This window comes from Microcebus murinus, chromosome 10 (genome assembly GCF_040939455.1).
Source record: "Microcebus murinus isolate Inina chromosome 10, M.murinus_Inina_mat1.0, whole genome shotgun sequence".
In the NCBI taxonomy this organism is placed as follows: Eukaryota; Metazoa; Chordata; class Mammalia; order Primates; family Cheirogaleidae; genus Microcebus; species Microcebus murinus.
This window is the reverse complement of record NC_134113.1, coordinates 43,199,184-43,212,126: the sequence shown is the minus strand read 5'-3', so window position 1 is coordinate 43,212,126 and position 12,943 is coordinate 43,199,184. Positions and strand designations below refer to the sequence as shown.

Below are 12,943 nucleotides of genomic sequence, written 5' to 3'. Positions count from 1 at the left end.
TTCAGATGGCACATATCATTATCACTTGTCATTATCTAACATACCTAATAAATGAGGAGCTCTTGAGAATGGTGATTACATCTTCATTGCTTTTTGTGTCAGTTAATGCCTTGCACTTCCTTTGGTTAGAGAACATGTCTTCTTTATTGTTAAGTTAAAAATGCTTAGTTCAGGCCCTGGTACAAAGCAGGTACCAAATAAATATTTGTTGAATGAATGAATGCATAAATGAATGATGACCGTCTCTAGTGGAGGTTGCTGGTACACAGACTAGATTTCCTTTCCTGTTTGGTGTGCCCAATCCCCTCGCTCCCATTGCTTTGATCCTGAAAGGTCATACTTGACACCTTTTCAGAGGACTACAAAATGATGCAGCAAAGTTCACTGATTTTACTCTCAGGATACATCATTAATTTTGGTAGAAAAACAATCATTCCTATCAATCAACTCTACTAGTTAGTCAAGTTCTCTGTAGGCCCAGACAAGAGAAACACAATTAAATCAATCTGGTTGTCAAGATTTGATGGAAATTATCCAATTTGAGTGAGAAGATAACACATATATATGCCATATTTGGATCATGCTATATTTGGACCATAGGGCCCGAGTCACCCAAATACTTTAAGAACCAGAAGTGCCTGGGATTTTATTTACTCCCTTTGTTAACAGATAACCATTAACCAATAACTGAGATGCAAGAGTATGGAATTTCTCTTGCCTCAAAGCAATGCAAACCCACCAGTGCAATTCACACTCCAGAGCTCCTTGTGGGTCAGGCTGAGTCCAGGACTTCACCTGAAATTGCACCTTTGCTTGGCCTGTTATCTTCCCTTACCCTGCTTCCCCCACTCCCTTGTAAGTGTCTCCTGAGAGTACTTATTAAATCCCTTGTACACTCATCCTTTACTTAGGGGCTGCTTCTTGGAAACTTTACTTAAGTACCTATAACTTACTTGTAAACTTTGCATGTTTATAAACAGTTGATGTCAGAGGCAAGGAGATCTTAACCACTGCCTCTGTAAGAGTGTCAACATCTGCTGTTGCAGGTAGTCTTTTCTGACAGTTTTTGGTTTTCTATTACTCCCAGCCAAAAACGTTGGTGACCACAAACTAAATATGGTATTTAATTTAGCTGTTGGGAGGGAAGTAGCTTTACAATTTCAGTAAATAATTATCATTGAATTTAGTAAATACCTTATTGAATTACAGGTCTTCCTAACATAAAGTCAGAATGTATTTTCCTTGACGTTTTACTTTTTTTGATTATGCACATCTCTGTTCTCTTTTCTTAGGCATGGGTAATAAAGAGTTAATTATATAATCAATTTTTTATATTATGATTGAATATAACTTTCTTTTGTTTTACTACTGAATATAAATATCCATTTCTATATACTGAGCAAACCATTTGTTTTTCTAGTCATTTGAAAAGAACACAAACTCCCTTATCTGTAAAATGGGATTGGAAGTAATATGTTTTAGAACTGAAAAGAACTTTAGCAACCAGCTGGTGTCCAACACCTTCATTTTATAAATGAAAACATTTGGGACCCAAAGAGGTTAAGTAATTTGTTCAGTATCACCCAGCTTGGTTAGTGGCAAGAGTAGGACTAAAATCCAACTCCCAAGACATTGTGTTTTCTCCTGCTCCACAAAATACATATTTCTTATTCACAGAATTGATGTGAGGATTAGGGACCACATCTGTGAAAAATAGATTTAGCCTTTGGAAAGAAAGATGCTGGATAGCTTTATGAAAGCTTTATGAAAACTAATCTCATTTTAACCTTTTCTATACAATTGTTAGTTTTGTTCAGTTTTCTGTTACTTGCTTTAGGCTTTTATTTGGTCAAGGACTAGATAATCTATGGTGCTTGCTTTAAAAATCAATATTAAGTATCTGGATTGTGTTCAAAATATGAATTACTTCCGCTGGGTTTGAAGCTGGAAGCAGTTGCAGAGGGCCTTCCAGAACGGAGATTGCTTACATACATGGAAAATTTTCTATCCCTACTTTGCATATTGGGAATAAAGACAGTTGATTCCAAAGAAAAGAAGGAAACATAAATTATATATATATTTTTTCAGTCTGGTAATACTTCCAAAGCTTGATACAATGTGTCTGTAACAAACCATGATTTTCTCTCCTGCTGAGCCACCATATCCTGCCTACTTTCAGCATAGTCAGGGACCCATTATACTAATCCACCATGCCTTCCTATCTCTACCAAGCACATGTAAGTGATAACTTTGAATATTTATGTTGATGCAAGGTGTATAAATCTTCTCTATGTCATCTTGTAAAGCAAGGAAATTGTGACTTGCTCAACTTGGTTACTTCAATTACTTCAATTATTCAAGTTTGGTTCTTTCAGCCACAGCACGCTTTGATATGCAGTATAAAGACGGATTCTGTTTAATTTTTGTAGTACCCAAAGTGATTTGTGTAAATTCATATTTGCAGGGAAGATAAAACTCAAGTACCAAAAGGCTAACGTAACTTTTATATATATTTTTAATTAGGTCCGGTTATATGCAAGACCCGATGCTATCAGAAGAGGATCCGGGGACTATGCTCTCCATATAACAAAGAGACTAATAGAATTTTATGAAGATTACTTTAAAGTGCCCTATTCCTTGCCAAAACTAGGTAAGAATTTTCTTGGTTATTTTATTGGAAGGGCTCCTTGAAGATGGAATTTCTTCTTCACATGTTTCTTTGAGATATCCAGAAGCATGAAAATTCTGAGGTTTCTATTTTTAGAGAAGATAAGCATGAAAAATAATTTCTTTTGAAGAGGTAAAATGAGATTTAGTGTTTCTGGAGTCTTGCCAGTAAGTGCCCACGAGAATTAAGAAAGGCATTATGCTAGTTTAGGTTTCCAAAAGATAACTCAAATACCTACAATTTGTTTAATATGTACTCTAGAAACATGCTTGCCAGCATTGCATAACTACAACTACCATGTGGGTAGGTACAGTTAGAACATTTACCATATATAAGGAAATTGAGACCCAGGGAGTTTTCCATTCATCTAGACAGCCAGTAAGTGAGGGAGCTGGGATTTCAAACTAGGTCTTAATGACTTCCGAAATTGTTCGATATGTTACATTTGTTGGTGTGTTTCTTTCCAGATTTTGAGATGTCAAGTCTCAGAGTATTAGTTATCCCTTAGATGAGCTGTGTTCAATCATATTTCTGGTATATAATTATAGTAAATGGAATAAAAATACAGAAGAGAAATTTGGTAATAATGGAGATTGTGAATGTTTTTATGTTTCTTCCTTTTACAAGGAGAATGTGTTTAATAAGTGTTGGTTGAACGCATAAGTGAATTAATCTGTCATCCTAATTTCAATGAGGCTGCTGCTTTTGCTAGGGAATGAACTGTGACTTTTCATGAAGTTAGAAAGGGTGCATACATACATTAGAAATGTTGGAGTTATTTTCCTTCTCAGAAAACCTATTTTATTTGAAATATTACATCACGACAGTCCTTTGTTTCTCCCTCACTTTTCTTCATCCCTTCTCCTTCCCAAGAGTATTTTTGATCAGATTCCATGTAAAAGGTATTCCTCATTGGCAAGAATAAAGTGCTTACTAGATCAAAAGTGTTAGTGTTTGAACCACAAGTTCTCCTCCCTGGAGAACTGGGCCTATTTCATTAAAGTACTTGCCTGCTGTGTAGCTTTATTGGTCTTACAATGAATAGTTAGTTTAAAAAGTTGATAGAATAGTTGATATTGTTATCAATAAGTATGCCATACAATTTTTATGAGTGATGTTACAAAATTTGGAGATCTTTTTGAAACATGAGCACTTAGAATCCACAGGCAAAATTTTATTTCGAATAGGATCAATGTTTTGTTTTGTTCTGTTTTCCCCTCTTTATCAACTTCCCTATTAGAATCTGTTACACTGAAATCTCCCTTGTAGTCACCCAAGGCAGAAAGGAATACCTGACCTCATTTGCATGGAAGATGCCACTGTTATCTACTCCAGGTACAACCAACTGGGAACTTCCCAGCTTGACCCTAATGTAAAATTCACAAGTACTTAGGCTGCAAGTTCAGCAAAAGAAATAAAATGTGGATCTTTCTCTGTCCCATTCAGACCAGTAATTAGCAGAGGAACTCAATTTATAACTTCAGGGGGTTCCATGTAACTGTCAGCTTGCAGCAGGAAGCATTTCTATTCCTCTATTTCACTCACAATTGAACCATGCAGGCTTTCATCTGTAGAAAAGTACTTTGTTCACTGTTACTATTACTTGTTAAGTTGCCTGATGGTGTATATAATTGAGTGATTTGACTTGTCCCAGCATACTCCTTTTTATATATCTAGGGGAGTTACTGCAGCCCATGGTGCTTTATAAAATTTCTCTTAAAATTTTAGTTATTTCATGTATCTATACATATTTAGAACTGTATGATAATGTATTTGGAAATATGTTTTCTAAATACCCCCTACCAAAAATCCCTAAGCACAGACACACTTTGACAAATCCTTGCTTTCCACTGTACATAATGAATTATATTTTGAATAAATTCTATGGAAACCAACTTAGTCTTTGTTAATGATGCATGTAGATGTATTCTAGATATAAGCTGAGACTGCCTTGATCCTTTGGATCTATGTAAGATGGTTTTTAAGACCTGCTTTACCCTTTCTGCCTTCCCTCATTTATTCTAGAAGCATTTATTGAGTGCCTATCACAGGCATTTTTCTATGTGAAGCAGGTACAGCAGTGAATAAAAAAGGCAAAAATCCCTTCCCTGGTGGGACTGACATTTTATCAGGTGGAGACATAGCAACATTTGTAGCATGTAGCATATAGATAAGTGCCATTAAAACCAACGCTAGAACAGAGCGATAGGAAGTGTGTGGGGCAAATGGGGCATGGGAAGGAGGCTGAGTTTTTAAAATGGACAACCATGGAAGGCTCCACTGGGAGGTGACTTTTGAGTGATGAACTCTAAGGGAGTGAAGGAGTAATCCCAGTGCATATCATGAGACAAGGACTATAGGCAGAGGGAACAAAATACCCCTAGACTTTGATGTGAGAGCTTTCTTGGTGTAGCTGAGGAATGGCAAAGAGGTAAGTTGACTGGAGCAGAGTGAGTAAAGGAGTGAGGTGGTGAGGTCAAGCAGTAATGGAGGGGCTGGCAGATCATGGAGAGCCAGCAGGCTGTGGTAAAGACTTCAGCTCTTTCTTTCTTTCTTTTGTTCTTTCTTTCTTGATGGAAATCTATCAGTGAGTTTTGAGCAGAGGCATTATATAATCTGGCTTATGTTATAAAATGTCATTCTGTGGCCAAGTTGAGAATACACTGCTGGGCAATGGTTTTCAACTGAGGGTGACTTTGTCCTTCAATATCTGGAGACATTTTTGTTTGTTACAACTTTGGGGTGAGTAGGGAGTATGCTACTGGCATTTAGTTAGTAGAGGCCAGGGATACTGCTAAACATCCTATAATGCACAGGGTAACCCTTCACAACAAGGAGTTTTCTAGCCCCAAATTTCAAGTGTTGAGGTTGAGAAGCCCTGAGGTAGGAGGAAAAGACAGAGGCATAGCAGTTTAGAAGCTATGACAAAATTATGAAATATGATGGTTGCTTAGATGAGGATGTTAATGGTTAAGTAGTCAAAAGTGGTCCATCTCTCTCTCTCTCTCTCTCTCTCTCTCTCTCTCTCTCTCTATATATATATATATATATATATATATATATATGTTAGATACAACAGAATTTACTAATGAACAAGATATGAAATATAAGAGAAAGAGAGGTGCTGAGGGCAACTCCAAAGTTTTGGGCCTGAGAACTAGAAAGATGGAATTACCATTTACTGAGACAGAAGGATTGTGAAAGGAGATAATTGTTGAGACTGACATGATTATTAAACATTTAGGTGGCATGTTGATGTCTGTTAAGAAATCCAAGTAGACAGTCAAACTTATAAACATGTGATTTGGGGGAATAATCTGGCTAGAGATATACATTTGCCAGCATACTGTGAAATACAAAGCTGTGAGGCTGAATGGGATTACCAAGGCAGTGAGAGCAGATAGGAAAGAGAATAGGGACAAGGAGGGACTGACTGATTCAATGCTCAGAGGTTAGAGAGATGAGGAATCAGTAAAGGCCACTGAGAGGAAGCATCTACAGGGTGTCCCAAAAGTTACCATACGTAGGGAAAACGGGAAATTGTGGATAAATGTACCTTTATTTACAAAGTAGTCATTAGAAAATTCTACACGACTTTTCCTTTGTATGGTGACTTTTGGGGCACCTTGTAGTTGAGGTATCAAGGAAACTGTGTGTGTATGTGGTGTCTAGGGCATCTAGCGAAGAAAACATTACAAAAAGTAAATAATAAATTGTGGTGAATCAAGTTAGATGGTTAATGGTTAATTTTCAGTCCTCATCTAGCAGTATGACAGTCACTAGTGCTCTTGACATGACTGGGTTCTGTTAATAGAACAAAGCCCTGGCAGGTGTGTTCAAGAGCAAACGGGAAGGGGGCTGGGGGTGAGACAGTTACTAGAGACAGTGGACCACTGTGGAATTTAATATTCACTTCTGGAGAAGAACTGTTTCTGCTGAAGTGTGATAGCATTCTTACTTCATGAGTTGTCCCTGTCCAAACCATGTCAAGGGAGTATGGAATTTGCCTCTTTTTTGGATTTGGATTTAAAAAAACAAAATTTGAAATAAATAAATAAGTAAGAAAACTCTCTACCAATTTCCCTGAGTTTACTGAAGCTTTGGAGGGGATGTTGTTGTGTGTGAATGTCAGGGTATTATATTGAAAAACAAACAAATGAAACAAACAGTAAAATCCAACCCAAATCTTAAAATTTAGTATTGCAGCCTCCTTTTCCTAGAAGTCATTTTTTGTGTTCTGTTATAAATTCTGGGATACCTTTACTTTTCTCTTTTTTCTTCTCAAATTCTTTCTTATTTCTAATGCTGAATAGTTTAACTCCCTCTACTGTGACCTCATTTCATGCAAGTTCCTCTCTAAGGGTTTGAGTTTCCACCTGACACCTAGTTTATCAGAATAGTTCCCTAAGAGGAATTCTGATGCTTGCTGTTAGGACAATAATTTATTTTCCTTATTCCACAAAGATATGCTTTTATCATTGTTATACCAAAATAAGCAACCAGTGAACACTGTGCAAATATTTGTTTTTAAATCTTTAGATTAGGTAGTTAAAACTATGTGTATGAGATTTGCAGAGATTTTCTATTTCTTGGTGTTAAATTGTAGCGAAAGGTATATTGCCTACTTGATATAACAGCAATCCTTTCCATGTCTATGTGCCCTATTTTCATGAGAACTCTCAGAGGTATGAAGTGTCACTTTAAAAGAAGGTTGTTGTGGACATATAAATAATTAAATTATCTTCTTCTTATCCTAAAAACATATTGACAGCAATAACAACAATGACAATTGTGTTTGTGTTTACTAAATGTGAGCCACTTTTAAGGGCTTTGAACATTCTAACCCACGTAATCTTTATCAGAGCCTTTTGAATTAGTACCTGTTATTTTCTCATTTTCCAGATGAGGAAATTTAGGAACTCAATGACTAATGTTTTTTTTTGTTTTTGTTTTTGTTTTGAGACGGAGTCTCACTTTGTTGCCCAGGCTAGAGTGAGTGCCATGGTGTCAGCCTAGCTCACAGCAACCTCAAACTCCTGGGCTCAAGCAATCCTCCTGCCTCAGCCTGCCAAGTAGCTGGGATTACAGGCATGCGCCACCATGCCTGGCTAAGTTTTTCTATATATATTAGTTGGCCAATTAATTTCTTTCTGTTTATAGTAGAGACGGGGTCTCACTCTTGCTCAGGCTGGTTTCGAACTCCTGACCTCGAGCAATCCACCCGCCTCAGCCTCCCAGAGTGCTAGGATTACAGACGAGAGCCACCGCAATTAATGTGTTTGATCACACAACAGGAATTAGTGGATTTGGACTTCAAACCTAGCCTGTCTGGCTCCAAAGTCTCGTGATTCTGCTGAAACAGATTTCAGAAATTTTGAAACTTCAGAGATTAAAATATAAATTGCCTTAATAAACTAGATAATGTGATTGTTAGATGAATAATGTAATAAAAATCTTGTTAGTTTCTTACTGATTATAAAAGTAATACATGATCTTTATAGAAAACTTGAAAAATTATAAAAGTGAAGCAAGTACGTCTTATAACTCATAAGTTTATCAACCTGAAGATATATCTGAGTATTGCAGATGTGTTTTCATCATAGATGTTTTATAAGTTAATTAGGTGGAAGATATAATAACTCAGGTTTGTATTGGAATATTTTGTTTTTCACCCTATTTAGTTTTTAATTAATTATGGCAGATAGTTTTCAGTTTCCTTTTGCTGCCACTCTGTAATTTGTAAATCAATGTTTCCTAAAAGAGTTTGCTTGATTGCTTTCTTCAAGACACCATGAATTTTATGAAGAATTCATTACCTACTTGGCCCAGTACTGTGATTATAAAGGGAGCACAGGTAACAAGAATTGTAACAAGAATGTCTTCCCTCAAGGAGATTGTGGTTTTGTTGAGGAGAGAATACAATATTTATAGACATTAATGGATTAGAGACTCACACAATATTGAATATAATCAAGCACCAAGAGTTTGTAGGGTAAATATTTAGTACCATGTTAAGAGTGTGGGATCATTGTACAATGCAGTAGACATGAAATGCACATACAGAGAAGCCTTATTTTTACTTGGGTCTTGACAAAAGAGTCAAGAATTTAATTGGAGGTGGAGAAGAAAGGGAAAAAGAGGTCATTTTGAGAATTGTGTAGTAGGGAAAGCCCATGGATACCTTGGGACCTATGTATCAGGTTGACAAAGTCAACAGTTTTTTCTGTAATGGGATAGATAAATTATGGAATAAATTGCCCTATGAAGTTCATGAATAGGAGAGGCTAGCTTAAATAATTTATTTTTATTTAAGATATAATAGACACAACCACTTCTTTATTACAGTGGTGATGATAGTGATGATGATGATGAAAGTGATAATGATTTGCTCCTTACAAGTAGTAAAGCTTTTCAAAAAATATTTGTATTGCTAAATTTTTTATAAAAATAAAAAATAGTATTGACTACTAAACATTTTATCCTCTGTGGTTATGTGCTTTTTTTCTTTAGTGTATATACTTGTTATTTTAAATTTGAGATGATAATTATATAATACTATGCCCATCTTAATCATACATCTCATAGTTGAATTATTTGAGACTTTTCTTAATGTTTATTTTTTAAGTATGGCTTTTCTTGCTTTAGCTATGATTAGGTAAGTACTGAGTACTATGTGAATGTTTTGTCTATGGCCTTAAGTAATATTGTTTTCTAAAATAAAATCTCTGGGGGCTCTTTATTCTAATTCTATATAATGTGAATTCACTCTCAAAATGTTTCCTTCAAGCAGAGCTCCTCAAAATATTTGATCTTAGGGCAGAGCTATTCAAGTGTATGGTTTCTCAGTGAAAACTAACTGAGGTATCTCTCTTTGAATTAACAATATGAGTACCTTCTTAGAAAATTAGGTGAGGCAGTATTTAGCCTCCTATTTTACCGAGTACAATAGAGAAGTAATTATCCTCCCCCCCTTAAAATTAAATACTCTTTCTGAATTTTATGAAGATAATTTTTTCTGAAAAATCTTTCATATGCTGATTTTCTCATAAACCAAAAAAGCAGTTATCATTTCTTTCAAAGGGAAATATTTTTATGTGTTTGTAACTTCTACTCTTACAACCATTTGTGCTAAGACAACACCAAATACTATTAAAACGGACATAGTTATTTCAATATTTAATAGTTATTTTAACACAATTTAACAAGGCAGTTTATCCCTTCATTAATTATTCTATAATATGGCCATTTAACTGTTCTTGTTAAGCTATTTTGCAGCTATTATATGCTGTATACTTTCAAGACCATACTAACAAACAAAACATATATATGATACCAATGTTTATAATATTTAACCACTAATGCAAAAAAGAGAGAGAAATAAACAGAGCCATAAAGATGAAACAAATCAATGAAAACAATGCATTTTAGTAGGAATAATGCATTAGATTATTATGGCTGTAAACTAGCAAACCACAAGTGCACTGAGTAGAGAATTTAATGCAATGCAAACTGACTATAGGACTGAATTAATTCAACTAGCATTTATCGAGTAGTTACTATGTACATACATTGTACCCAGCAATGATAATAAGTGGTCTCTTCTACTAGAAGCTTAAAATCTAGTTGAAGAGAAGGTTTTTTAAAAAATTATTATTATTATTTTGCTAGCTTGGCAATATTGTTACATGTCCAATTTGCTTACTGCCTTCCTCCTTTTCTAGTTTTTGGAGTTTCAGACATTCACAACTTTCGATTTATTCCTATGCATATTTTCACTAATTCAGTCAGAATTTTAACTTAAGGAATATTTATGAGGAGGCTTCCAAGGCACTGTTTTACATATCCAAGAGTTTTTTGGCCATTACAACCTTGCCATTAAGTTAGGATATAACCGTTTTCCACATCTTCCTATTTGGTCATTGTGTAAACCTGTGCCTTATACTCTGCCTTTTCCCCTATTGCTGTGGATCAACAGGCGTGTTGGTAGTGCACACCCCCTCCTTTTGTGCACCTCATTCCATCCTCTCTCACTTGCTCAAGGACATCACTTCAGCAATTCTCCCTTCTCTCTCCCCAATCTTCAATTTTCCCTCTTTACTGGATTTTTCCCTATCAGCATTAAAAATATGGTGCTATTTCTCTCAACTTAACCACACATATGCCCACTCATTCCGGTGATGGACACATTTTTCTCTTTCGTTTTACAGCTAAACTGCTTAAAAGGGTTGTCCATCTGCACTAACTCCAATTTCTTTCTTTCCCTTGTCTCTTGAATGCATGTTACATCAGGATTTTTTACCTACCACTATATTAAAACTTCTCAAGTTCAAAAATTCTTCTACATTGCTAAATCCAGTGGTCAATTCTCAGTCTTTAGCTTGAGCTGTCAGCAGCGTCTGACACAGTTGTTCTCCCCAACTCCTCAAAATAGTTTTTCGTTTGTCTTTCAGAACAAAATATTTAATTTAATTTATTTATTTATTTTCTTCTTCTACTCGTTGGCCATTTTTTTTTAAGTCTTCCCTCCCCCCACTGCTTTTCACTTCTCTAGCTGCTTAATACTTGTGTCCCCTAGGACTCAGGTTTTGGAACTTTTTCCTTTTTACCACTTATATTACTTGTGACCTCCCTTGGTGACCTTATCCAGCCTCATTTCTTTAAACATCAACTGCTAATACCAATGATTCCTAAATTTACATTTTCAGTATGATTCTTTCTCCTCAATTCCAGACTTCTATATTGTCTGCATTTGGATGCCTAATGAATATATTAAATTAACATGTTTAAATTTGAACATGTTTAAATCTGGAGATCTTAAACCACTAGTTTAGCTAGAATGTGTTGGACTTAGACTCTTTTTCTCTCGTATCACACATCCAACCCATCAACAAATCTTTTTGGCTCCATATTCTAACTATATCAAGAATCTGATCACTTCTCACCATTTCCATAGCTACTACTCTCATTCCAACTGCCATGCTTTTTTGCTTAGGTCAAGAGTTCAACCTAAATGAAATTTGAAGTTAAAGAGGTATGCGAACATAAGATGTTTGAATGCACAGAGATTTGTGGAAGGATCTTAGATTTATGTGGTGATGCTATTCTCCTGTTCAAACATCCCAGTGGCTTCCCATTACTCATAGAATAAAATCCAGAATTCTTCCTTTGGCTAGTAAGACTCTGCATGATCCAGCCTTTTGCTGCTGCTCTAACATCTATTTCTTTCCTGCTCTCTCTCTATTTCAACTGTACTGCCTTTCTTGCTGTTTCTCCAGCATGCCAAACATGCTCCAGCCCAAGGCCTTTGTATTGATACTTGCCCTGTCCTCAGCCTGGATTCTAGGGCCTTAAGTACAGCCTTTTGGCTGAATCCAAATTTTACAGAACAAATCCTTTTAATGTGGATCTAGAAGTCCACATGTGGCTTTAAGGCTGCGGGTTCCCCACTCCTAGCCTAGAGCATTTTTCCTTCAGATATATGCATAGCTGAAATATCACCTTTTCTAGGGAGGTCTTCTCTGACCTGTCTATTTAAATTGCAGCCTTACTGGCCACTTCCAATACCTCTTCCTTGATTTACTTTTCTCCATAGTATTTTTCATTATGTTGCCTAACTTGTATTTTATTTATTATTTATTTTCTTTATTATCTGTCCCTATCCCTTTCCTCTGTCCTCTATGAGGACAGATAGAGGTGTCTGTTTGTTCACAGCTCTCTTTCCTCTGTCAAGAATAGTTCCTAGCCCAAGGTAGGCACTGAATTAACACTTGTTAAATGAATGAGTAATTTCCAACTTCTTCCTATTTTATCCATCTTCACCATGTAGGAGAGGAAGAGAAGGCAAAGCGTTAGCAACTTTGTAAATAAAATAAAATATTATTTCTTTTTAACAGAATAAACAAAGCAATAATGGTGATGTACCTTATAAACTGCCAAGGGAACTCCTTTTATTATAGTAAATAAAAATGGAAGGAATGAAAGATAACTCAGCAATAGTTGCAGCCATTTTCTCATTAAGTATCCATGTAAAGGGAATCATTGGTGAAAAATGAATGAATAGGTATCTGGAAGAAGTAATGAGGTTTTGGTTTAGTATTATTTGGTTTGGTTATCATCCTTTGGTGAGGCTACTAAGAAGTTATGCTTTGTACCTGGAATGATTTGGAATCTGAAAATGAAATAAGTATTATTCTCCTCTTTGTTCTTTGAAATGAGAACAACATTTATTCTTAGATTTGGCAACCATTTGTTGAATATCTAATACATTCTAGATAC

At 35.6% G+C, this 12,943-nt stretch overlaps 1 protein-coding gene across 1 annotated transcript in view; it reads left to right on the top strand.

The window, feature by feature from the left end:
• Positions 1-12,943, top strand: part of TRHDE (thyrotropin releasing hormone degrading enzyme) — a 385,264-nt gene that overhangs the window by 115,289 nt on the left and 257,032 nt on the right. Inside the window, exon 3 of the mRNA XM_012738835.2 lies at positions 2,524-2,650. Within this exon, the coding sequence (XP_012594289.2) occupies positions 2,524-2,650 (127 nt within the window). The remainder of the gene's footprint in view (positions 1-2,523; positions 2,651-12,943) is intronic.